Below are 23,828 nucleotides of genomic sequence, written 5' to 3'. Positions count from 1 at the left end.
TTGTTTTTCTTTTCTTTTAGGTTCATTTATTGATAGTTGTGAGTTTGTTATCATTTTATTGTTCATATTTTTTATCTTTTTCTTAGATAAGCCCCTTTAACATTTCATATAATAAGGGCTTGGTAATGATGAACTCCTTTAACTTGACTTTATCTGGGAAGCACTTTATCTGCCCTTCCATTCTAAATGATAGCTTTGCTGGGTAGAGTAATCTTGGATGTAGGTCCTTGCCTTTCATGACTTCAGATATTTCTTTCCAGCCCCTTCTTGCCTGTAAGGTTTCTTTTGAGAAATCAGCTGATAGTCTAATGGGAACTCGTTTGTAGGTAATACTCTCCTTTCCTCTTGCTTCTTCTAGAATTCTCTCTTTGTATTTAATCTTGGGTAACTTAATGATGATGTGTCTTGGTGTGTTCCTTCTTGGGTCCAACTTCTTTGGGACTCTCTCGGCTTCCTAGCCTTCCTGGAAGTTTATTTCCTTTGCCAGATTAGGGAAGTTTTCCTTCATTATTTGTTCAAATAAGTTTTCAATTTCTTGGTCGTCCTTTTCTCCTTCTGGCACCCCTATGATTTGGATATTGGAGAGTTTCAGGTTGTCCCAGAGGTTTGTAAGAGTCTCTTCACTTTTCAAATTCTTATTTCTTCATTTTGTTCTGGATGGATGTTTATTTTTTCCTTTTGTTCCAAATCATTGCTTTGAATCCTGATTTCCTTCCTGTCACTGTTGGTTCCCTGAACTTTCTGCTTTATTTCACTTTGGGTATCCTTCATTTGCTTTTTTCATTTTTTGACCAAGCTCAATCAGATCTGTGAGAATTTTAATTACCAGGGCTTTGAATTCTGTATCAGATAGGTTGGTGATCTCCTCCTCACTTAGCTCACTTTCTGAGGCTTTACTCTGTTCTTCTGTGTGGACCATATTTCTTTGTCTTGGGCAGCTGATAGGTTGTAGTGGGGCAAGGCCTTAGGTATTCACTGGGGCAGGGCAACCCTCTTTGCTGCTCTTCGGCACTGCCTGTGGGGGAGGGGCCTGAGAGGAAACAGTGAGACTCGCCTGCTTGTCTCTAGCGCACTTTTCAATGTGTGCTGTCTCCCGGTCCCCAGAGGTTTACCTGGGTTGGCAATGTGGTCCACCGCCTTACCAATGTGGTTGTTCTCATTGATTTTTAAAATTCCTGTGTTGTCAGAGTTCCATGCAGTCTGATTTTCTGGTGCTTTTGGTTGTTGATTGATTTTAGGTGGTGGTTATCCTCCTTTTGGTTGTACAAGGAAGCCAAGGGTCTCTACCTAGGCCTCCATCTTGGCCAGAACTCCACAAGTTAGTGTTTAAATGGCAAGAATTTGATTGGGTTTGTTGCACATTGTATTTTCAGTGGCATAATTTTTTATTAAAGTTTCATCTTCTATTATAAAAAGGCTATTAAATTGCTTAATTGCTGCCTCTGTGCACTGCCCCAGAGTGAGTGAGTGTCTTTAGGCCATAAATTCTGACCTGCACTTCCTCCTTGGGTATCATTCTCTCTATGTACAGTGATTTCATCGGTGTTGAAAGCTTGTTCTGGTTCTGTTTCTGCTACAGTATAGTCTACCTTGCTCTAAAGAAAGGTGGTAATTTTGTTACAGAACAGGGCCAAGGGGGGTATGATATACTATTACAGAAAGGAGCCCCCACTAGGTTTGCATTGTCCACTGCCAGAGGAAAGACATCTCTCAATGCCAGAGATTTGTGAAAAGGAAAGGAAATGTTTATTTAAAGCCATATAGACTGAAAGTAGTGACCCAATGTCTTCATTAAAATATCAAAGTCTTTTAGGATACCCACAGACAGCCATAGTGCTTCCTTCTCCCTCTGCCCTAATTTGGGGTACTGTATCTCAGGAAAAGAAGTAGAAGTCTGTGATTCAGGCTTCCGGCACCATCAGCTGTGTTGCCATCAGGATCTCTAGCTTTGGACCCCAGTTAGCCCAAAGTCATGTGGCACCTTCTCATGGCCTACCAGTAAAAATCTTTTCACCCCTTTTCCTCCAGGCAGTCTCTCCTGCTTCCTAAGCCATGTGGCCAAGGGGTGCACTCCAAAGCCGCGGGGGTCCCCACTCTGGCCAAAGCCGTGTGGTTCTCACCAAGGCTGTGGGGGTCCCCACTCTGCCAAAAGCGCGTGGTTCTTTCCCCACATGGCTGTGGGGGTCCTTACTCTGGCAAAACTGCGTGGTTCTTCTCCCAGCAAAACTGTGTGGTGGGGAGGGTTGCCACTCTGCCAAAGCTGAGTGGCTGTTCTCTGCTAAAGTCGCATGGTGATTCTCCCTCACATGGCTGCAGGGGTCCCCACTCTGGCCAAAGCCATGTGGTTCTCCCTCTGCAAAGCTGCCCTGTCTGGGTTTAAATCCCCGAGCCAACCTTCCTCTGTATCCCCATTTCCTACTCCTCCTACTTTCGGCTATACTTGCCAGTACTCCCATATCCTTCTAGCTTTACTGGGCTGCCATAGTGAGTCTGGGCAGGCGTGGCCCCATGGCATGGAGCCAATCATCTCCAAGCTCTCACGCAGGTGCTGTAACCAGGGGGAGTTGCCTCCCAGTTACATATTGGGTGGAAGCCACTCCCTTCTCCCTGGCTCAGCAAGGCCCCAGCTATTTAACATATCTATGCAACCGGTTAAAGGTTATAGACATGTTAAATGACCATTCCAGAGGTTAGCTGCAAAGCTGTTCCGTGCAAAACAGCTTTGCATGTTCATGCTCAATGTGTCCCTTCCCCCAGCTCACATCTGTGGCGGGGTTGGAGGGTGGGGGAGGGGGGGAAGATATCCTATATATCTTTCTAATATTTCCTGGACACCTTGAGTTCTGGACCCCATTCCAAATCCCTTTTTGGGGCTCGCCTCTTGGCTGCACCCTGTAACAATTTGATCTCATTTTATATTTTATAAAAAGACCATTTCTTAAAATTCTCAAACTAATCTTCAGTTATGGTGAAGAGCTATTCAGTAGTCACCCTGTTTCAACAACTGGTATAGGTACTTGGCTTTCCTCTTAGCACGTTTCTGGTAGAAGTCGAATGTTTCCTGCCCGTGTGTTCACTCTGCAAGTTAAATGTATTTACATCTTCGACTGAACTAGGTTGTAAGTTTCTTAAGAGTAGAAGGCTTATGAGTGTTAAATCAATGCTTATTTATAGTTCTAGATGTCAATCCAAATTATAATGTGATGATAATCAAGCCATTCCATTGCTATTTGTTATGTTAAATACTTCTGATTCCTTTAACTTTCCTTATAATACTTCTTTTCCTTCCATTTACTTGTTTGACTTTAAAGTTTTCAGTTTTACTTCATGATATTTTAAGAGATTTTTGGAGCCCTTAGCAGTATGCTAGATTTTATGATTATTAAGTCAGGCTTCCCTTACTGTTTTCAAATCCCAGGACATTAGATTTAAGAACAAGTACAATGGAAAAACTTTCATTCTGACATAGAACTCTTTTTGAACTGTACTGGAATGTTAGATAAGGGAGTAAAGTCTTACATGTAAGGTACTGCCAAGCAAGATATTTCTTCACAATCTGAAATACTGTAAATTCAGATGTAGAAGTATATTGTGTTTATCTTAGTGGTAGAATGCAGTTTTAAATTTTATACATGACCATTAACACCGATCCTGTTCTATTAGTTCAAGTATCTTGAAGGTGGTCATCTTTTTATCTTATGGGTAATATTATTTGTGAATTAATGGATTCACAAAGGTCTAAATATGATTTCGTCATGAATATTAAGAGTCTACTGTGTTTTACAGAGACCCAAAGTAATTTTACAATTAAAATGTAAAGGCCCAGCATTAAGACCTAGTAGTTCAACATTGTTTTGTTTTATTTTTTTTTTTTTGGTAGGACATTATTAACATGTACTAGCCACATGTATTGTAACCAACCTACCAGGATTTATACTTTTACCTTAGCTAAAATGAAGATTATTTAATATGCTGAGTGACTGACTGTCTTTAGTTGTTTTAGTTATGGTCCCATACTTTCATTCCAGTTTCTTTAGATTTATGAAAAAGTTATTTTTATATAATACTTCAAACATACTACTGTTTGGTTTTAGCCTTGATGATTTTTAATATAAAAAAGGAACTTGAATGATTAAAACATTTGCTGTTTAGTTTTTTCCTTTCCAGAATCATTTTTGTTTTGTGAACCTTTATGTAAAGATGGGTTTGAGAATTTTAGATAATATTTTTGTTGTGTAATATGAAGTGACATCCACTCAGACCATGTGGGGTAACTGTTAAAATTATGTAACAAAATTAGTGTTTTTTGTCACTTCCAGTTAGAAATTTCTTTGGTTAGGGCCCACCACTGGCTTTTTAAATATTGAGTGCTGCATTATTATAAACGTTTAATTTCAGTGCAGAGTTTATATATATATATCCACTGGCCTTTTTTGGGCTATCTTTGTGAAATCAAAGTAATCTTGTGAGGCTAGTTGCTAAAAGCTTTTGCAGTCATTCAAGCTCTGATGAAATGAGTGGGAAGTAATCTTGAGTAAAAGTATTATACTTGAAATATTTTAAATAGCTTGCAGGACAGAAACTGTTAAGAGCAATTTGTAGTCTTTTCTGATTTGCTGTCAGTATTGGTTTGCTATTTGGTCTGGAACAAATAGTGACTGCTAAAGAGTCTCTTTCCTCAATTTAAACACACACACACAAACACAAAACAAAACAAGTAAAATAACAGTAGGGAGACTTAACTACCATCTTAGAAAAAAGTTAATTGATATTACTTCATACGACATACAGAGATCAATTCTTGATAGATTGTAGATCTAAATGTATAAGCTAAAGGTACAAAACTGGTAGAATAATACATGGAATGCCTTTCTGAATTTGAGTCAGGCAAATCAGAAAAAAAAAAGCATTAACCCAACAGGAAAAAAATGAATCAATTAGACATTAAAGTATAGAACTTCATTTCATCAAAAGACTTTTTAAAGAGTGAAAAAGACAAATCACAAAGAGAAAATATTTAATACATGCATCCTTGATTGCAGAATATATTAAAATTTTTATACACAAGTGAAAAAAACAGTAGTAATCCAATAGGAAAATGAGCAAAAGATGAACTGGCATTGAAAACAGAGGATATTTAAATAGATATATGAGTAATCATTGGTAATCATTGAAATTAAAACTTAGATTTTTAAGGGATTACCAGTAGAATGTCTCACATTAAAAAGAACTACATCAAGGGTGGGGAGGATATGGAACAAACAGAACTCTTTATAATTGCTAATGTTGAACATATTGGAAAACTGTCTACCAGCATCTACTAAAGCTATACATAGGCGTACATAGACTATGGCCTAGAAATTATACGTAGTTGCACTCATCAGAAACATGTAATACATTTTTCAGAGTACAAGTTCAAGAATGTCCCTGCATGCACCAAAAACTGTAAACAACTCAATGGTCTCACAACAATATAGTGGATAAAGAGATTGTGCTATATTCACACAATGGAATTAAGTCATGGAAATGAATGAAATGCAACTACATATTAAACATAGATGAATCTCATAAACATTGAGCAAATAAACATTATTTAGCAAAAGAAGGCAGACACAAAAGAATGCATTTTGTATGATTTTATTTACATAAAGTTCAAAAAACACTCAAAATTACCCTGTGATGTTAACAGTCAGTATAGTAGTTCCTGTGGTTTTGGGAAAGGAGGTTGTGCCTGAAAGGGGCATGGGGGTGGGCTTCTGGGGTGCTGGTAGTGTTTTCCTGTTTCTGGATCTAAATGCTGATTACATGGAAGGTTCACTTTGTAAAAACTCATTCAGCTATGTACTTATTTGTTTATGTATGTTATACTTTAATATTTTATAAATAAATTATGAAATCAAAAAAACAGCTGTAATACAGGGTGGAGTTAAAGTAGGTTTACAGTTCATATGGGAAATAATACAGTAATTAATAAACAGTACAAGAAGAAACTTTTTCATACTTATAACTGTAAACGTACTTTTGCCCCACCCTATATAGTAGTTTTATATGGCTGACCTGTGATAAATTTTTGTGGGGGGTAGGAGGACAGTGGAATAGAGAAGGTGCAAGAACATTATAGTGGAAAAAATTACTGTGATTTTGTAAATGTCATTAATAAAGACTTTTAATTTAATGATCTCACTTGGATTGGTAGCAAGGGAAGAATCAGACTAGAGGCAGCATTTTGTAGTTGTTTTTTATTTAATATTGATTATGCTATTACGTGTCTCCCATTACTCCCCTCCATCCCCCTCCACCCCTCTCCACCCTGCACACCCTCCCCCACCCACATTCCCCTCCTCTAGTTCATGTCCATGTGTCATAAGTTCTTTAGCTTCTACATTTCCCATACTATTCTTGCCCTCCCCCTGTCTGTTTTCTACCTACCATCTATGCTACTTATTCTCTGTACCTTTTTCCCCTCTATTCTCCTCCCACTCCCCTGTTGCTAACCCTCCATGTGTTCTCCATGTCTGTGGTTCTGTTCCTGTTCTAGTTGTTTGCTTTGTTTATTTTTGTTTTAGGTGTGGTTGTTAATAATGGTGAGTTTGCTGTCATTTTACTATACATGTTTTTTATCTTTTTCTTAGATAAGTCCCTTTAACATTTCATATAATAAGAGCTTGCTGATGATGAACTCCTTTAACTTGACCTTATCTGAGAAGCACTTTATCTGCCCTTCCATTTTAAATGAAAGCTTTGCTGGATAGAGCAATCTTGGATGTAGGTACTTGCCTTTCATGAGTTGGAATACTTCTTTCCAGTCCCTTCTTGCCTGCAAGGTCTATTTTGAGAAATCAGCTGACAGTCTGACGGGAACTCCTTTGTAGGTTACTGTCTCCTGTTCTCTTGCTGCTTCTAGGATTCTCTCCTTCATTTTTACCTTGGCTAATGTAATTCTGATGTGCCTTGGTGTATTCCTCCTTGGGTCCAACTTCTTTGGGGCTCTCTGAGCTTCCTGGACTTCCTAGAGGTCTATTTCCTTTGCCAGATTGGGGAAGTTCTCCTTTATTATTTGTTCAAATAAGTTTTCCACTTGGTGCTCTTCCTCTTCTTCTGGTACCCCTATAATTCGGATGTTGGAACGTTTACAGATGTCCTGGAGGTTCCTAAGCCTCTCCTCATTTTTTGAATTCTTATTTCTTCATTCTTTTCTGTGTGGTTGTTTCTTTGATCCTTCTGGTCCACTCCATTGATGTGAGACCCAGCTTTCTTTCCATCACTGTTGGTTCCCTGTGTATTTTCTTCATTTCACTTATTGTAGCCTTCATTTTTTCATCTAATTTGCGACCAAAATCAACCAATTCTGTGAGCATCCTGATCACCAGTGTTTTGAACTGTGCATCTGATAGGTTGGCTATCTCTCGGTTGCTTAAAAGGATGGGTTCTCGGGCTTTCATTTGCTCTTCTGTTTGAGCCATCTCTTTTTTTTTTTTTTGTCTTGTCTCACCTGTTAGGTATGAGGGGCAGAGCCTTAGGTGTTCACCAGGGCGGGGCAACCTAGTCACTGGGTTGTGATACTGTACATGAGGACAGGATCTGAGAGGGAACAGTGGTGCTTGCTCTGTTCTCTGCTGATTTCAGTCCCTTCCGCCACTTCCCCCGAGCACACTGAACCTTTCTGGTGCTGATTCCCGTGTGGGTGGGCTTGTGCACCCCATGGGTCCTTCCACAACCTCTCCTGTGAGGCTGGGAGTCTCTCCCTGTGCCTCAACCCCCACAGGTGATTTCAATCAGTGTCCCGAGGCTCTGTTTCCCAGCGCTGGATCCTGGGTTGTGTGCAGTGCCTTGCTTCACAATCGTCGCCTCGCTGGGTTTGCCGGTTGCCACCCCTCGGCTGAGGTTTGCCAGCTGCCACTTGCATGCCTAGGGTCTGCCCGCTGCGGTCTTACGCGCCCAGTCCCAACAGTCTTCGTGCTGCGTGACCCCTCTCCACCTGGCTTCCCGGCTCCGCCTCTCCTACGAGTCTGGATGAACGTGTTTATTTTAACTCTTGGTTGTCCGACTTCCATACAATTCAATTTTCTGTCAGTTCTGGTTGTTATTCTGTTTCTAAATTGTTGTTGTCCCTATCTTGGTTGTGTGAGGAGGCACAGTGTGTCTACCTATGCCTCCATCTTTGCTGGAAATGTGTGTAGTTCTTATGAGCACAGACTGAAGCCTTATTCATAATTTGATTCAGAGTCTGGTTTTGTAACTTATTAGCTGTAGGATCTTGAGTGAATAAATTACTTAATTCCTTGAATTATTTAACTTCTCTGTACCTTAGCTTCCTCATCTATAAAATGGGGATAATAGTACCAATCTCATAAGTTAATATGCGTAAGTTAATATATATAAAGCACTTAGGACAGTGCCTGGCACATGATATACAATGTGTTTACTTAATAAAAAATTTTAAGTACTGTTTTAAAACATTTTGAAATTTGTTTTGATCTTTTCAAAGAGTTCTTATATTACTGCTGTTCTCACACATTGGATTATTACTATTTGCATATCAGCCTTCTTTATTACACTAATCTAGGGGAGGATACTTTTATGTCTTTTATTTCTAGCACTTATTGCTATTTAATATTTCACCACCTCTCAGAAGTATTTCTAAAACTGAAAAGTCGATCTCTAAGCACTTGAGTTTTCAGCATCTATCTTCTCATATAAAATTTAGGATTTCTTGTATAAGTGAAATAATGTTGATGTTTGATATAAACTATTTAAATAGGGATTGAGATGAAAGAGGTAGGAGACAAAAACAGAGTAGCAAATCTAGTTTTTTTTCACAGTATACCCACTGTATAGTCCTCTGTTGTGCATTTTAAATGTTACCACTCATGTAAAGTCTAAGAACCTTGCAAATCCACAGGGTTTTTTTTTTCTATTCCTTGTTCTTATTGTGATTGTCACATTATAACCTCCATAATACAATTATTTTGTATTATAATTTTTAAAGGTTATATAAATTTACCCACATACTTACTTTTTCTGGCATTATGTATTCCATCTTGGAAGATATGAGTTTACATTTCATGTTATATTTTTCTTCAGTCTATAGAAATTTCTTTAGCATGTCTTGTAGGTCTTCTGGCACTGGATTCTCAAGTTCTCTTAGTTCTCATTTGAAATTGTCTTTATTTCTCTTTGATTTTGAAGGATATTTTCACCAGATATAGATTTCTAGGTTGACATTTTTTTCCTTTCAGCACTTTAAAAATGTTGTTCAGTTGCTTCCTGACCTTATTGTTTTTGATGAGAAGTCATTCATAATATTTATTGTTATCACATTGTATGTAAGGTATAATTTTTCTGTAGATACTTCAAAGATTTTCTTTCTCCTTCTCTAATTGCAATTTGACTATGTTGTACCTAGTGTGAGTTTCTTTGCATTTATCCTCTTCAAGTTTTCTGGCCTTAAATTTCTAAATTTTTGTCTTTCAATTATATTTGGAAACTTCCAGCCATTGCTTTTTCAAATACTTCTTTCCTCTCCTTGTTAGGACTTCATTTATTTGTATGGTAGTCTTTTGTTACTGTTTCTTAGGTCCTTGAAGATCTCTATATTTTTAAAAAAATTTTTTCTTTTCTTCAGATTGTATATGTATTGTTGCTCTATTAGTTAAGACATCTCTAATCTGCTCTTAAGTTCCTTCAGTGAATTTTTATTTCAGAGTTTTAATTATGGAATTTCTGTTCTTTTTATAGTTTCTGTTACTCACTGGGAATATATTTCTACTTTTGTCCTTTAGCATAATTGTGGCTGCTTTAGAATCTTTGTGTTCTGTCTTTGGTATCTTGAATCAACTTGGGGCCATTCTCTCAGTTATGGATCACACTTTATTTCTTCATGTCTAGTAATTTTGGAGTGTATCTTGGACATTGTTAATGGTATGTTGTACAGACTCTGGATTCTGGATTCTGTTACATTCTTCTGAAGAGGCTCTCTCTTTTTTTTTTTTTCCATCAAGCAATTAACTTGACTGATCTCAAACTCCCAATTTCCCTCTGTGGTGGTGAGCAGCTAAGTTTTCTGTTCAGTTCTTTTAAGCTTAGTGGGGTTGCTTAGCATCTGCTCAATAAATGTGTAATTCAAGGTCAGGCAAACATTTGGGCAGAGTTTATATATGTCTCTTTCTGACTCTCCTTTTCCGTGATTTTCCTGTACTTCCTAGGTTCTCTGCTCACTTCAGATACTGCCCTCTGGTTCTTCAAGCCAGGAAGACTGTGGGTTTTCTGCACTTTTGTTTCTTTTTGTGGGACCAGCTGGAGCTTTCCCTAAAGCCAAAGCCTGTTTAAAGAGAGAAACAAAAAAGAAACTCATGTAGTACAGTTTCCTTCTGCCAAGCACACTCCCTTTTGCCTGCTTTTGGTTTATGGCCTGGAGATAGTTGGATTTTATTTGTTTTGTTTTTGTCTAGAGTTTATGATTGTATAGGAAAGGGTCGGTTTTTTATAAACTGTTTGACCATTACTGAAGTAAATTTAGGATTGAAATTTAAATGAGGATACCTTATTCTAATGTTTTACTTTTTTTGTACCTTAGGTACCTTCTTAGTGGCATGGCTTTACCAAGTTTTAGAGAATGGGTCCAGAATACCCTTGGAGTAAATGTGGAGCATAAAACTACCTCTAAAGTAAGCAGATAATAATGATTACCAATATGCTTAACCCTGTGTGTGTGTTTGATTCCAAATTAATTAGACTGATCTATGTAATTTGTCATAGTTGCTTTAATGCATTTGTCATGTTTTTTTTTGTTGTTGTTATGGAGTCTACTATTTTCTTGACCTTCTTAAGTAAGGTATAGTTTCACTTTTCTGAGAGTAGGATTAGAAAATTGTTAAACTGTATACATATCAGACTAATGAAATGTTAGTATTTCCTTATATTATTATGATTTTTATTATTTATTATTATTTGCTGTGGCATGGTATTCTGCATGTCCCTCTGACTGGATATAAGTTCCACAAGTGCAGAGGCTACGGTTAACACTATATTCTTCATTATATCTACCATATTATTAAGGACTGTAGGTATTCAGTGAGGACTTACTTTATTCATAAATCCATTGATACATTTTATTCTAGTAATTAAATGAAGCTAAACAACTAATTCCTTCCTTTCCCAAAACAAATTCTTTTAACTTTTCTTAAAAGATCTCTTTTTTCATCTCCTTAATTCTCTCTCTTATTTATAATTACATTTTTTTACATTGATGCAATCTACATACTGCATTCAGACATTTCACCAGTTTTATTTACATACGTTTTTTCCCCTGCTTTGAGCCCTTTTCAGTTTTCTGGTATTTAACAAAATAGTAATCTGTATGTTTTGTTGGGGTTCTATTGGTTATTTCCTTTCACTGTAGGATAGATTCCATGAGGTTAGGATGTTTTTTTCTTGTTTAATTCACTGCTGTCTTCCCAGGTAGGGCCTAGAACAGTGCCTGGCTTATACCATCCACTCAATAAATATTTATTACATAAATATACTCATATAATAATCCCACTGAGGATTGGTTCCGGGACCCCTGTGAAGACCAAAATTGTGGATTCTCAGGACCCTCCTATAAAATGCTGTGATATTTGCACATAGCCTATTTTTGCATATAATCTATAGCAGTGCATGCCCACATATTACTTCATTTGCATGGATTCAGCATAGTGCTTGTCACATGGCAAATTCAAATTTTGCTTTTTGGAACTTTCAGGGATTTTTTAAAAAAACTTATTTGATACAGATACAGAGGCCAACTATGTAATTAAAAATTAAATACAGATCCTTAATAAGATACTAAAAAGCTATATAAATATCATATATTTTTATACATATTTAAAAAATATATTTTATTAATTTTTAGAGAGAGGGAGAAAGAGGGAGAAAAACATCAATGTGTGGTTGCCTCTCATGAACCCCCAGCTGGGCACCTGGCCCTCAACTGAGGCATGTGCCCTGACTGGGAATCGAACCAGCGACCTTTTGGTATGCAGGCCAGCACTCAAATCACTGAGCCACATCAGCCAGGGCTTTTTACATATTTTTATATTTTCTTTTTTTGAAATACTATATCATGATATTTTTTTAATAGCCGATTTGACTTGGGCAGCCATTTATAGATCTCCTTCTATATGCTAGATGATGTTAAGTGCTTTTCACAAAAGTAATCACCTTTAACCTTTTGTCCTAATGACAGCTGTATAAATTTGGTAGTGATAAGCTCATTTAACAGATCCAGAAGCCAAAGTTCACAGAGGTTGGGTGATTTCCCCAAGGTCACGTAGGTTTAAAATTAAAGATTAATGTTTCAAGTTACTTGTTAGTTGAAATTAAGTATCAAGTTTATAATTATATTGTGAGTTTTAAAGCAATTATATAAAATGGCTTTATTACTTATATTGTGAGTCTTTTTGCTGTTCATTTTAAAATAACAATTGGGATATAGGAAATGTTACATATTATCTATAGATTAAAATGTAGATAATGCAAAAGTCATACAGCTTTCCCCTTGTCTCCTTAATCTGAAATTGAAAATTGAGTTTACAGTCATCCTTGCTGTTGATCGCAATTCTTAGAAATAAGAAAAAGGTGGGCCATGGAAGCAAATGAAGAAACATAAGGCTTCTGTAACTCATGTTACAGAGTGTCATTAACCAGACCATTTGTTATTGTTACAAAGTTGGTTTCCATACATATTATTTGGTATTTTTCTATGCTTCTGACTGAGTTTGTATAGTAAAACCTTTTATAGTTTATAGTCACTCTCCCTAATAGAGGTATTCAAAATTTGTTTTCTAGAGATAAGCCAAAGAAACCAATTTTATTTTCTAGGCATCCTTAAATCCTAGTGATACACCTCCTTCTATTGTAAATGAAGATTTTCTTCGTGAGCTTAAAGAAACTACTATTTCATATTCACAAGAAGCAGATGATCGAGTATTTAGAGCTCATGGTAAGCAATTTTATATAAGTGCTATTTATTTTTAATTTTTATTTTTATTACTGTAATTTAAGATGTTTTTGCATTTTCTTTTTAAAATCATGAAACAGGTCATTGTCTTCATGAGATATTTTTGCTCAGGGAAGGAATTTTTCATCGCATTCCTGATATAGTTATATGGCCAAGTAAGTTCTTTTTCTTGTATTCTTAATTTAGCATTGTTAAATTTTAAGTAAATTTAGTATTTGAAATATGTAATTTTTAACATATGAGTTAAAAAATACATAGGTAGCTGTATTTTTAGAGGTTGCTGAAGGTCATGAAGTTCTTTCTTACGCTGATCATCCTGAACTGTTGGTTTTAATGATTGATTTTGTTGATGATGAGTCTTTATTTTAAATAAATAAATAAATACCATATTAGTTCAGTAGAAAAATGTATTTTTGGTTAATTTCATAGTTTAATGAAATTTGTATCAATAATGACATACTCAGATCATTAATTTAAAAAATTAAGTTCTTGCCCTAACTGATGTGGCTCAGTGGATTGAGTGCCAGCCTGTGAACCTACTGGGGCACATGTCTGGGTTGCAGGCCAGGTCCCCAGTAAGGGGCATGTGAGAGGCAACCACACATTGATGTTTCTCTCCGTCTCTTGCTTCCCTTCCCCTCTCTCTAAAAACAAATAAAGTCTTTTTTTAAAAATCCAGGTTTTAGAAACATATGGAGTTAGTCAGTTGTTGCACCAAGATTTCTTTATGCTGCAAAATACTTTTCTCACAGCTTTGCCCTTCCATTTATTTTTCCATCCCAATTTCCAATTTAGGGCCTTATCAGTGCATATCTGGAATTTTGCAGTAATCTTAAAAGTTCTCATGCTTCAAGTGCCTTGTCCTTTCAAGCTTTCATACTCTCTTGAAAAGTTAAGTTTTCAAAAATATTCCCTTTGCCATTTTGTCCCATACCTCATGAATCTATCTGAAAAGTGTATTGGTGCCTGAATCAAGTTTATAATTTTAATTTCATTCTGTTGAATTTTCCATTATGATGACTTCTTGGAAATAGTTTGTCTCCTAACAGGTTATCAATTCACTGAGGCCTTTATTTAATTTTAATGTAAATTTCCTATTGTTGATTAAGTTCAAGTTTTTCTTTGCACGAAGTCAGGTTCTGACACAATGTGATATTCCATGGAATGAAGGTGGCTATCTCATCTTGCAGTTTGAATATGTATATTACTGCATGTAATACATATATATTCACATATCTGGGAAATCTGTCATTTTGGATATCTTTAAGTTAGGCTATAATCTGAATCCGATTTCTACATGTTGCTTTAATAGGATGTCTAGGGCTCGTCAAAGAGTAAGAACTTGTAGTATATGTAACTCGTCTGATTTAGGGTATTCTTTACAGCAGTGTTTGTCATCATTCTGACTTTTACACAGTGCGGATAGCTCCCTTTTATTTAGTTTGGACAAGTAGTTAGTGACTCATATGGTATAGCTTGTCTGGTAAGTATGTGTGTAAAAAATAAAGGATTTTTAAAAACAGTAATGCTAAAAAATAACTTACTACATTTAGTATTTATATATTATTTTCAGTGATCTAAATACCAAAACTTTAGGTCTATGAAAATATGTGCTAGGTACTGTTCCAGGTATTGAGAATAAGCAGTGAACAAAACAAAAATCCCTGTTTTCAGGTGCCATACAATATAATTGGAGGGGAGGGGACAGAACAATAAACAAATATATAACGTATTAAGTAGCGATAAGTGGTATGATGAGAAATAAGACAGTGAGAACATAGAGAGCAAAATAAGGTGGGTAGAGGATGCAGGAGTGCTTTGTCGGGTAACGTGGTCGGGGATAGCTTCTGATCAGGTGACCATTCTAGACATAATTTTGCCTTGTTAAAGGTTTTTAACAGACATCTTCAGGTATTTTATTAATTGGTAATGAACAATTAATATTTAGTAAAAATTTTACCACAAACAGTAAGGTTTGTGAGCTTAGTCTAAAAACTTGAAAATGAATTTTTATTTAAAATTGGAATGATACAAACAACATATGTATATTCCTAGCTTTAAGCAAATTTGAGATGTGACATTTAAGGCTTTTATATTCATAAATGGACATTCTTTTGCATATTTTCTTTGCATCCTTATTTTCTTTTCAGGCCCTTAGCAAGTAATCCTTGATTTTTACATTATTTTCTTAACTCAAGTCTCTTTCTCCTTCATGCTTTTCTATAGTCTATAAGAAGATTGATCTTTCTGAAATACTCGTTTTACCCCTCCTTAAAGCCCTATGGCTAGTCACATTGAGTCTTAGCATCTCTTGCTTGGTGTTTAGAGTCTTCTCCAGTCAGGTTCTTATTTATAACTTTTACAAAAATAAAGGTACCTTTCAGTTATGTACAGTAGAAAGGAAATTCATGTCATATAGTATACATATATTTTAAAATTTGTTTAAGAACAATAAAGAATCCTTAACAGATGCAAAAATTAGTGCAAGTATGATGAAAAACATGATTCTTATATAGTTGAAGTATCCCCCCCATAAGATGCATATTAATGATAATAATTTTAGATTGGAGAAACCTAGCAGGCACCACATAACCAAATGATGGAAAGTTAGCATTACCAGAAATGACACTTGTTTACCTCATATACCTCCAGACGTAACACACTGAGAAAGGCACCTTACTTCTGTGGAATTCCTGCCAAATTCTGTGGAATTCCTGCCGAAATGTATAACCTGAATTTAATAATGAGAAAACATCATACAAACCCAAATTGAGGGACTTCTACAAAGTAACTGATCAATGCTCTTCAAAAGTATCCAGGTCATGAAAATTAAAGGTAGACCGAGGAACTGTCTCAGATTAAAGAAGATTAGGGAGATGTGACAAATGCAGAATGTGATCCCAGTCCAGAAAAGAGGATATTAGAGAAACAGTTGGCCACATTTGAATAAGGTCTGCAGATCAGTTAGTAGTATTCTGTCAGTGCCAGTTGTTTGATTGTAGTAATTGAATTACAGTTACTTAAAATGTTAGTATTTGCAGCTGCTGGGTGAAGGGAATTTTCTTGTACCATTTTTTGCAACTATTTTGTAAATATGAATTATTTAAAAATGAAGTTAAAAAAATAAAGAACAATTTGTTTTAATATAGCTATTTCATGTGTTAATGAATGAGTAAATAAAGGCAAAATTTACTTTATAAACTCATGTTTTGCAGGGTTACCCAGATTTTATTTGTGTTTCTGTGATTAACTTATTTTCTCTTTTTTCAACAGCATGTCATGATGATGTAGTTAAGATTGTGAATCTAGCTTGCAAATATAACCTTTGTATCATACCAATTGGGGGTAGGTATTGTGCCTTTTGAATTTTAACATGTTGTAAATTTGTTCTTTTAATGTAAAATATGTGTATTTTAAGTATTTGTGCCATCCTCCTGAAAACAGATATTTTTGTAATTGTAATAAGGTTATTTTGAAAAATTGGTCAGTGCTTCTCCTCATTTCTGTTCTGGGTAGCTCTGCCTAAGATGCGATGTACTCTTAGTTCATGGCTTTGGTCCCTGTGGATCCTTGTTGAAGCTGTGACTGTAATGCCTAAAGGAGAATATATTTCTGCTTTAGTAATTACTTTCTGACCTTTATCCTTACAGAGAGAGTAGTTTTCAAAGGTTAAATATCCCCAACATAAACCTTTGAGAAGGAATGCCATGCAGCCTAAAAGATCAACAGGGACGCTAGTGACTAAATTAATATCTTGTAATACTGAGAACCAATATTGTTTTGCATTTTAAGACAAATTTGATCTTTCTTGATCTTTCATCAACCACATTATTTTAACAACTTACACAAGCCAAAGGAAATTGCCTTCCCTGACTGAATTGGAAGTAGTGGAATGCACGTGGGACCCCAACAAATCAGAAGCTTCAGATTCCTTCTTCAGCTGATGCTTCCTGTTGAATTCATACGACAAAGGCACTACAGTATTACTTTTAATGAAATATTTTTCTGATTTCAAGTGACTGGCAAGCAAAGAGCGGTCATTGAGCACATGCATGTTTTTAACTGACAATTCATGGTCTCACCTTATAAAATTAAGCTGACCTCATAGATCAACACCCCCTATAATTCTTAACCTTAAATCAAGGTGACTTCTACATGTTTTCTGTCTAAGACACAAGGAAGTACCAATTTAGAATTTATTCTGATTTGTGTTGATACAGATATGGATAAGAACTAAGAACACTGTTTTGTATTGGTTTCAAGAATTATTTTTCCTTTGACAACAGATATTAGTGGAAAACAGAAGTACATTGTTTAAATACTATGTGTTATTTATTTTATATTAAAATCACTTTTTTGCCAAAGAACATACAAATTTGCTTTGGAGTATCATGTAACCTGGGCAGTTTTAACTTAGTATTCTAATTAAAGCCTTTGTGTTTGGGCATGTAAGATACTATTTTCAGTGATAAGTGAATCTCACAATTACGGCAGAAGGAAAGCAGTGGTGTTTCTAGTTTAATTGGGTAGGGTTTGTATTTTTTACATTAGCTTAGAACTTTTCTAATCATGTTTTTGGAGTTTCACAAATGCTAGGAGCTCCACTTGATTGTGCCCGGAGGTGGAGCCACATCCCATTGCTTTCAGCTTCGTGGTAGTTTTTCATTTTGGCACACAGCATACAACCAAGCTGAGTTTGCTTTTAGTGTGTCAGCATGTACACGTTACATTTTGCAAAGTAGATGATATAGATGTTACTTCCATAGCAGGCCCATTTGTATACTTTATGACAGGGGTTTGCCCTATATATTGCTAAAAATAAAACATTTAAACATAAAGTTGTTGCTTTTTATTTGACAGGAGGAACAAGTGTCTCCTATGGCCTGATGTGTCCTGCAGATGAAACAAGAACGATCATTTCTTTGGACACTTCACAAATGGTATATGATTACTAAGATGTGTTCAGAGATAGATAGCGTTTGGTTTAAACAGTGTAGTTATGGCTCAGTCTTAGTTGTCATTAAAAAGGAGTACATTGTCCATTTTGTTTTAAATTACTTTTATGGGTATATGTTACCCTTGTGTTTAGGTCTCTAAAAGCTAAGCTCACTCTTACTGTAAGGCACATACCATACCTTAATGGATTCTACCAAATTGGCATGTGAAATTGATGATTTGAAAAGCATGGGTTAGAATATTGGTACAGTACATGAACTGATTTGTTAAAGAAAACAAATAATATTAGTTAAGGTTAAGTTGAATCACCCAAACTTACCTGCCCCCCACATTTTTACTAATGCTGTTGCATTTTTCTTGTAGAAGAGTAGAGGAGCTAACTAATTTTAATGATAGGGTTATTTTTTGAAGTTTTGGCTCATTGTGCTCCAAGAGTTGGACACTGTGGCATGTTCTCTGGAATCCAGAAGAAGATTCCGTGTGTTACATGATTGCTCTGCCAGATAGAAGGGGGGCAGAGTCTGCTCTTCACAGTAGACAGTAATTTGCCAAGATACATATAAATTAGGTCAAATAAGAATGGTAAAAACATTTTTTTGACAGGCATATATTTGGTAAGTTGAGCCAGATGATAGTTTCTTTTTTTCAGCAGGAGGCAAGGATGTGCTTTGTTTTCTAGCTGCGGTCTCTGGTTCTGCTTTGGATTAAAAATAAAGTAGGGATGCCATTTATATTCAAATGTTTTTACAGGTATCCTTTTCTAATCTCATGGTGGTCATTTTCTGATATTCTTAAATTAGATATGATTGCTAACTTAACAGTAAATAATACTAACAAAATGATAGGAACTATGTATGCTAAGCTTTTTATATATGTAGTATCTCATTTAATTTTTACAGCAACACTGTGAGTAGGTATTGCTATCCACACTTTGCAAATAAGGAAATACTAAGCTGAGACAGTTAAATAAGTAGCCTAAGATAAGAGGTAGAGTTTAATTCAAATAATATCTGAATAAAGACAGTCTGTGTTTTAAACCAATTCCTGTGTAATGCGCTACCTATATCACATTGTCTGTCATGTTGTGTATTTAGGGATAAGTGGTGCTTTCTGGTGGGGGTAATCCTGCTTGCCTAATTACTCTCTTGTCACTTGCTGCTTTGAGTTAGAAAGTTATAGTTCCTGAGGACATGTCAGTAGTTCACGGAAATGAGACTTTTTTATTCCTTTGCAACAGAATCGAATCCTCTGGGTTGATGAGCACAATCTGACAGCTCATGTAGAGGCTGGCATAACAGGACAAGAGTTGGAAAGACAGGTATGTTATTTCTTTAATTAAGGTTTTCAAAAACTGGTATGTATCCCTTCTATGAATGAAGTACCTTTCACAGTACATTCATTCACTGATGAGTTTATTCATTTTCTGTTGTGGGTTGGGCATTGAGCTAGATGCTGAGGACACAGTAATGAAGAAGACACCATCCTCTACCTGTGGATAGCTTATATTATATTATGACAGAAAGTTAGGCCAACATACAGTTACAATTCAGAGTGAGAATTTGTAGGCGAAGGCTAAATGTGAGGTGTTGTGACTCATCAAATGGGATTAGAAGGAAAGGAGTTGGACAAAGAATTTGTCAAAAAAAATGCAGCATTTAACATGAGACTTCAGGGTAAGAATTAGCAAGAAGGAGATGGGGAATGGGGAGAACAATCCAGTTAGGAGGTGACATGTACAGAGGCTTAACTGGCAACTGCTGCTTTGGGGGCTTGCAGATAGCTGAGTGTGGCTGAGCTCTAGTGTGTATATATGGAAAACACATATTCTTGGTGTCTGTATACTGGGTGGGTGTATATGTAGTAGTGGTAATGGATGAAGGCAGGAAAACACAAAGAGATGAGATCATAAAGGGCCTTATGAAGCCCCTTTTGAAAGTTCGAACACTATCTTTGTACTTGGACAGTCTGGCTACCGTGTGGAACATGAATGGGGCACGTTAAGGGTAGGTTAAGAGGATGTGGCAATTCAGGCAGCTGCTGATAGTGACCTGAAATAAAGTAGTAAGAATGGAGCAAAGTAGAACAAATTGGACATAGAATTTTCAGAAATTGGTGATAAAATTGTATCAGCTGGGTAGATGTTGATATTTGCTATTTATTGAACTTTTCAATGCATAATTTCATTGAAAATGGTCATTTCATGTAGTTAGTGAAACTCTTGAAGTCCTTATACACTTTTTGGGGGATCCTAATGAATTTTTTGAAAACTTTAGGTTCCCTTCATGGTTTCTAAGCAGGTAATTATTAAAATGTATTGATTCTTGCAGCCCCCTGAGCCCCTTCAAACATGGGTAAAATGCTGTAACTCGGCTCTTATAAATAAAAATGATGGAAAAGTCCAATTTGTTGGTGATGTTCTTACCCCTTTGTTCAATTTGGGTTACAGAGACCCCTTCCTGTTACTAACAGGACATTTAAGGAAATGTGACTTGCTGGTTGATCTTGTTTTTATTGTCTTTTTCCTTCTTTCTTGGTAAGAGATGAATGAAATTGCTATGCCAGTGAACAATTCTAGATGAAAGGCTTTGAAAAAAATTATTAAACTGTTTACTGTCTTTATTTTTTATTTAATGCAGTAAGAACAGAGAACTGGAATAAAATTGAACATATTTGTTGAGGCAGTGTTAAAGATCTTCAATAAGTCAAGGTTTTATATAAGTCAAGGCAATTAGTTTTGTTAATTATTATAGTTTATATTGAACATCAGTGGGCAGAATAATAATATTTAAGGAAGAAAAACCCTGTAAAAAGTCCTGTATTAGTCTTTAAATATGCCTGAATGAGGCATTATCAACATAGCAATATTTTAATAACAAAGGACGGCCTTTTATGCCACCAATTTTGTATCCTTTATTATGATATTTGATGTAGTATTTTAACCTTTCCAAATTTTTTAAAGGTTAGAATTAAAATTCAAGGAACATATTTCCTTGAAATTTAAATGACATTTTCTTAGACTGGCAACTTCTGGCATTTTACCTGCTAGTTCATATCTCTCTAGATGCAGATATAGAATTTTCTTTTTTTACATCCAGTAGATTATAACATAATTTCTGTATCCGTTTTGATCCCAGTTCAAGTTCTTCCTCATTAAACTGTGTCTTTCAGTTTCTACTTCAACTTAGGTAACTAGCTTAAAACATCCTGCTTTTTCCTTCTGGGAGTTTTAAAATGACACATGTATAGTAGTTGGGTAGCACAGATTTTAATCTTTTTAATTTGTAGATTACATTGATTTTAATAAACATAAAATTTAAGGGAGGTCACTAACATGTATTATGGATTTGGGGAATTTGAATTTAGGCTTATTAAATCTTTGGCTACTTCATTTTATCAGTTAATAGTTTGGGGATCTGGGACTTTTCTGCCGAGGGACGCATTTCCCTGTGCCTCAGTTTCTTTCTTTATAAAATGAAGATAATAATTCCTACTCCATAAGATTTTTTGTTAGGATGAAATAAGTTAATGACATGAAGTATTTAGAACTTTTATTGTCCCACTAGTTTTTATTGAGCACTGTCTGCTTCATTCAAGCACAGTTAACTTTAACTATTCCTTCTGTGTGCCAGAGACTCCCAAATTTATATTGTCACCTCACTCTACTTTCTTAAACTCCAGATTTGCATATCCAGTTGCCTGGTTGATGTGTCTTGACTTGTATATCTAATATGTATTTTACACAAAATGTCTTAAACAAACGCAACATTTTAAAAATTGAAATTCCCCCGGACTGGTATGGCTCAGTTGATTGAGCATTGTCCTGCAAAGCAAAAGGTTGCCAATTTGATTCCTGGTCAGGGCAGATGCCAGGGTTGCAGGTGTTGTCCCCAGTTGGAGCACGTACGAGAGGCAGCCGATTGATGTTTCTTTCTTGCATCTGTGTTTCTCTCCCTCTCTTTCTCCCTCCCTTCCCCTCTAATTAAATAAACAAATTAATAAATATTTAAATTAAAAAGAGCAGCTTTAGAAAAATAAATAAAAATTGAATTTCTCGTTTTGTCCACAGTTTGCTTATTCTGTAGCCTTCTAATTCTCAGTTGATGGAAATTCAGTACTTTGGGCAGTTTGGGCTAAAATCCTTGGAGTCATTTATTTTGTTTTGTTACTTTATAATAGTTTCATTAAGGTATAATTGTCATGCAGTAAATTGTACTCATTTAAAATGTACAACTCGAGAGGCTTCTGGTCAAGATAGTGGTGTAGGTTAATGTGGTACTGTAATCCTCCCACAACCACATCATAATTACAACCAAACTACAGAACAACCATCATTCAGAATTGCCTGAAATCAAGCAGAATGGAAGTCCTATAACTAGAGATTTAGAGAAGAAGCCACATTGAAACTGGTAGGAGTGGTGGAGACATGAAATAGGCTTGTCCCACACCCATGTGTGGTGGTTTGAAATTGGGAGGGCTATCTTAGCTGCAGAGGTCCTCCATGAGGAGCAAAGGGTCCTCACACCAGGCTTCCCAGCCCCAGGTTCCAGGGCCAGGAAGAGAAGATTCCATAATTACGAGCTGTAAAATCTAGCAGGGATTGTGGCTGAGTGAGACAGAGGGCTTCTGTAGTCCCAGGTAGTTCCTCTTAAAGAGACTGCACATGGATTTACATGGATTCACTCGCTCTGAGCTGTAGCACTGGGGTGGCAACTTGAAAGGCACCAGGAACATATGGGGAGGAACCGAAATTTCTGGCATCAGAGGGGCAGCTTTCTCCCTGAATAAAGTGCTGAGAGAAGCCACTGCTGCTTTTCTGAGACAACACCCCCACAGAGCTGGCAGGTGGGCACTACATCTGAGTCTCCATCAACCTGGCTTATACTGTTCACCTTGCTCTGGCAATTCCCTGAGATGCTACTCCACCCAAGTTATGGCCCCATGCAGGTTGCAGACCCACCCAAGCTGTTTTCAGTGGCTTTTCCATACAAGTGGCCTCTTTTGCCTCCTGCTTTGGACTTCCTTAAAATCACTCAAACAACCAGCATCTGGCCTCTGTGTACCCCACGCCTCTTGCTAAGTGGTCCTAGGACCAGCACTAGTGGCATCCAGTCTCCACTGTCCTTTCCTGGGCACCTCCAAGCCCAACACAAGGAGCAGCCATCTGCAGATTGCTCTGTAGCTTGTGCTATGTGGCCCCAGGCAGGGCACAGCTGGCTGACCTTATACCTCCTGGGAGGCCCCAGAGCCAGTGCATCTGTTGGACAGCTTCAGAACACAGCAGACTTATAGCCCTGCCATCTCCATTAGCTACCCACTCAAGGGTGGAGTCAGTGAGCAGTAAAGCCTCACTGAAGCAAGTCCTGCTTCTGAGGATTGCCTCCTGCACAGAAACTTCTCCACTGTAGTCACAACTAGTCCTTGCAGTCAGTTGGCTTTGGGGTCAGTCTCTCCCAGCTTACATCAACAGCAGTCAAGGCTCAACTACAACAGGACAGTGCACAAAGCCACATGAGGGCACACCTAGAGTGCCCAGCTCAGGTGACTGAGGAGGTTGTGCCACTGGGCCCTGTAGGACATCTGTAACACAGAGCCACTCTACCAAGTCTGGGAGATATAACAGCTCTACCTAGTACATAGAAACACACTCAGGGAAGCATTCAAAATGCAGAGACAAAGAAACAGGTTTCACATGAAAGAACAGGAGAAATCTCCAGGAAAAGACCTAAGTGAAATAGAGGCAAGGAAACTGCTAGATGGAGAATTCAAAACAGTGGTTATAAGGATGCTCAAGGATCTTAGTGAGAACTTCAACAGTATGAAAAATGACATAGCATCCATGAAAAAGAACTAGTCAGACCTGAAGGATACACTA

The 23,828-nt window shown here is 36.7% G+C and overlaps 1 protein-coding gene across 1 annotated transcript in view; it reads left to right on the top strand.

Moving 5' to 3' along the window:
• AGPS (alkylglycerone phosphate synthase) overlaps positions 1-23,828 on the top strand; it is a 144,119-nt gene that overhangs the window by 45,509 nt on the left and 74,782 nt on the right. The window contains exons 3-8 of the mRNA XM_045838437.1: positions 10,577-10,667; positions 12,862-12,982; positions 13,081-13,155; positions 16,274-16,345; positions 17,861-17,940; positions 19,194-19,274. Of these exons, the coding sequence (XP_045694393.1) occupies positions 10,577-10,667; positions 12,862-12,982; positions 13,081-13,155; positions 16,274-16,345; positions 17,861-17,940; positions 19,194-19,274 (520 nt within the window). The remainder of the gene's footprint in view (positions 1-10,576; positions 10,668-12,861; positions 12,983-13,080; positions 13,156-16,273; positions 16,346-17,860; positions 17,941-19,193; positions 19,275-23,828) is intronic.

The sequence above is a fragment of the Phyllostomus hastatus genome, unplaced genomic scaffold (genome assembly GCF_019186645.2).
Source record: "Phyllostomus hastatus isolate PE091 unplaced genomic scaffold, TTU_PhHast_1.1 phas_contig_1, whole genome shotgun sequence".
NCBI classification, from domain to species: Eukaryota; Metazoa; Chordata; class Mammalia; order Chiroptera; family Phyllostomidae; genus Phyllostomus; species Phyllostomus hastatus.
The sequence above is the reverse complement of the archived record's forward strand: the minus strand, read 5'-3'. Positions and strand labels throughout refer to the sequence as shown.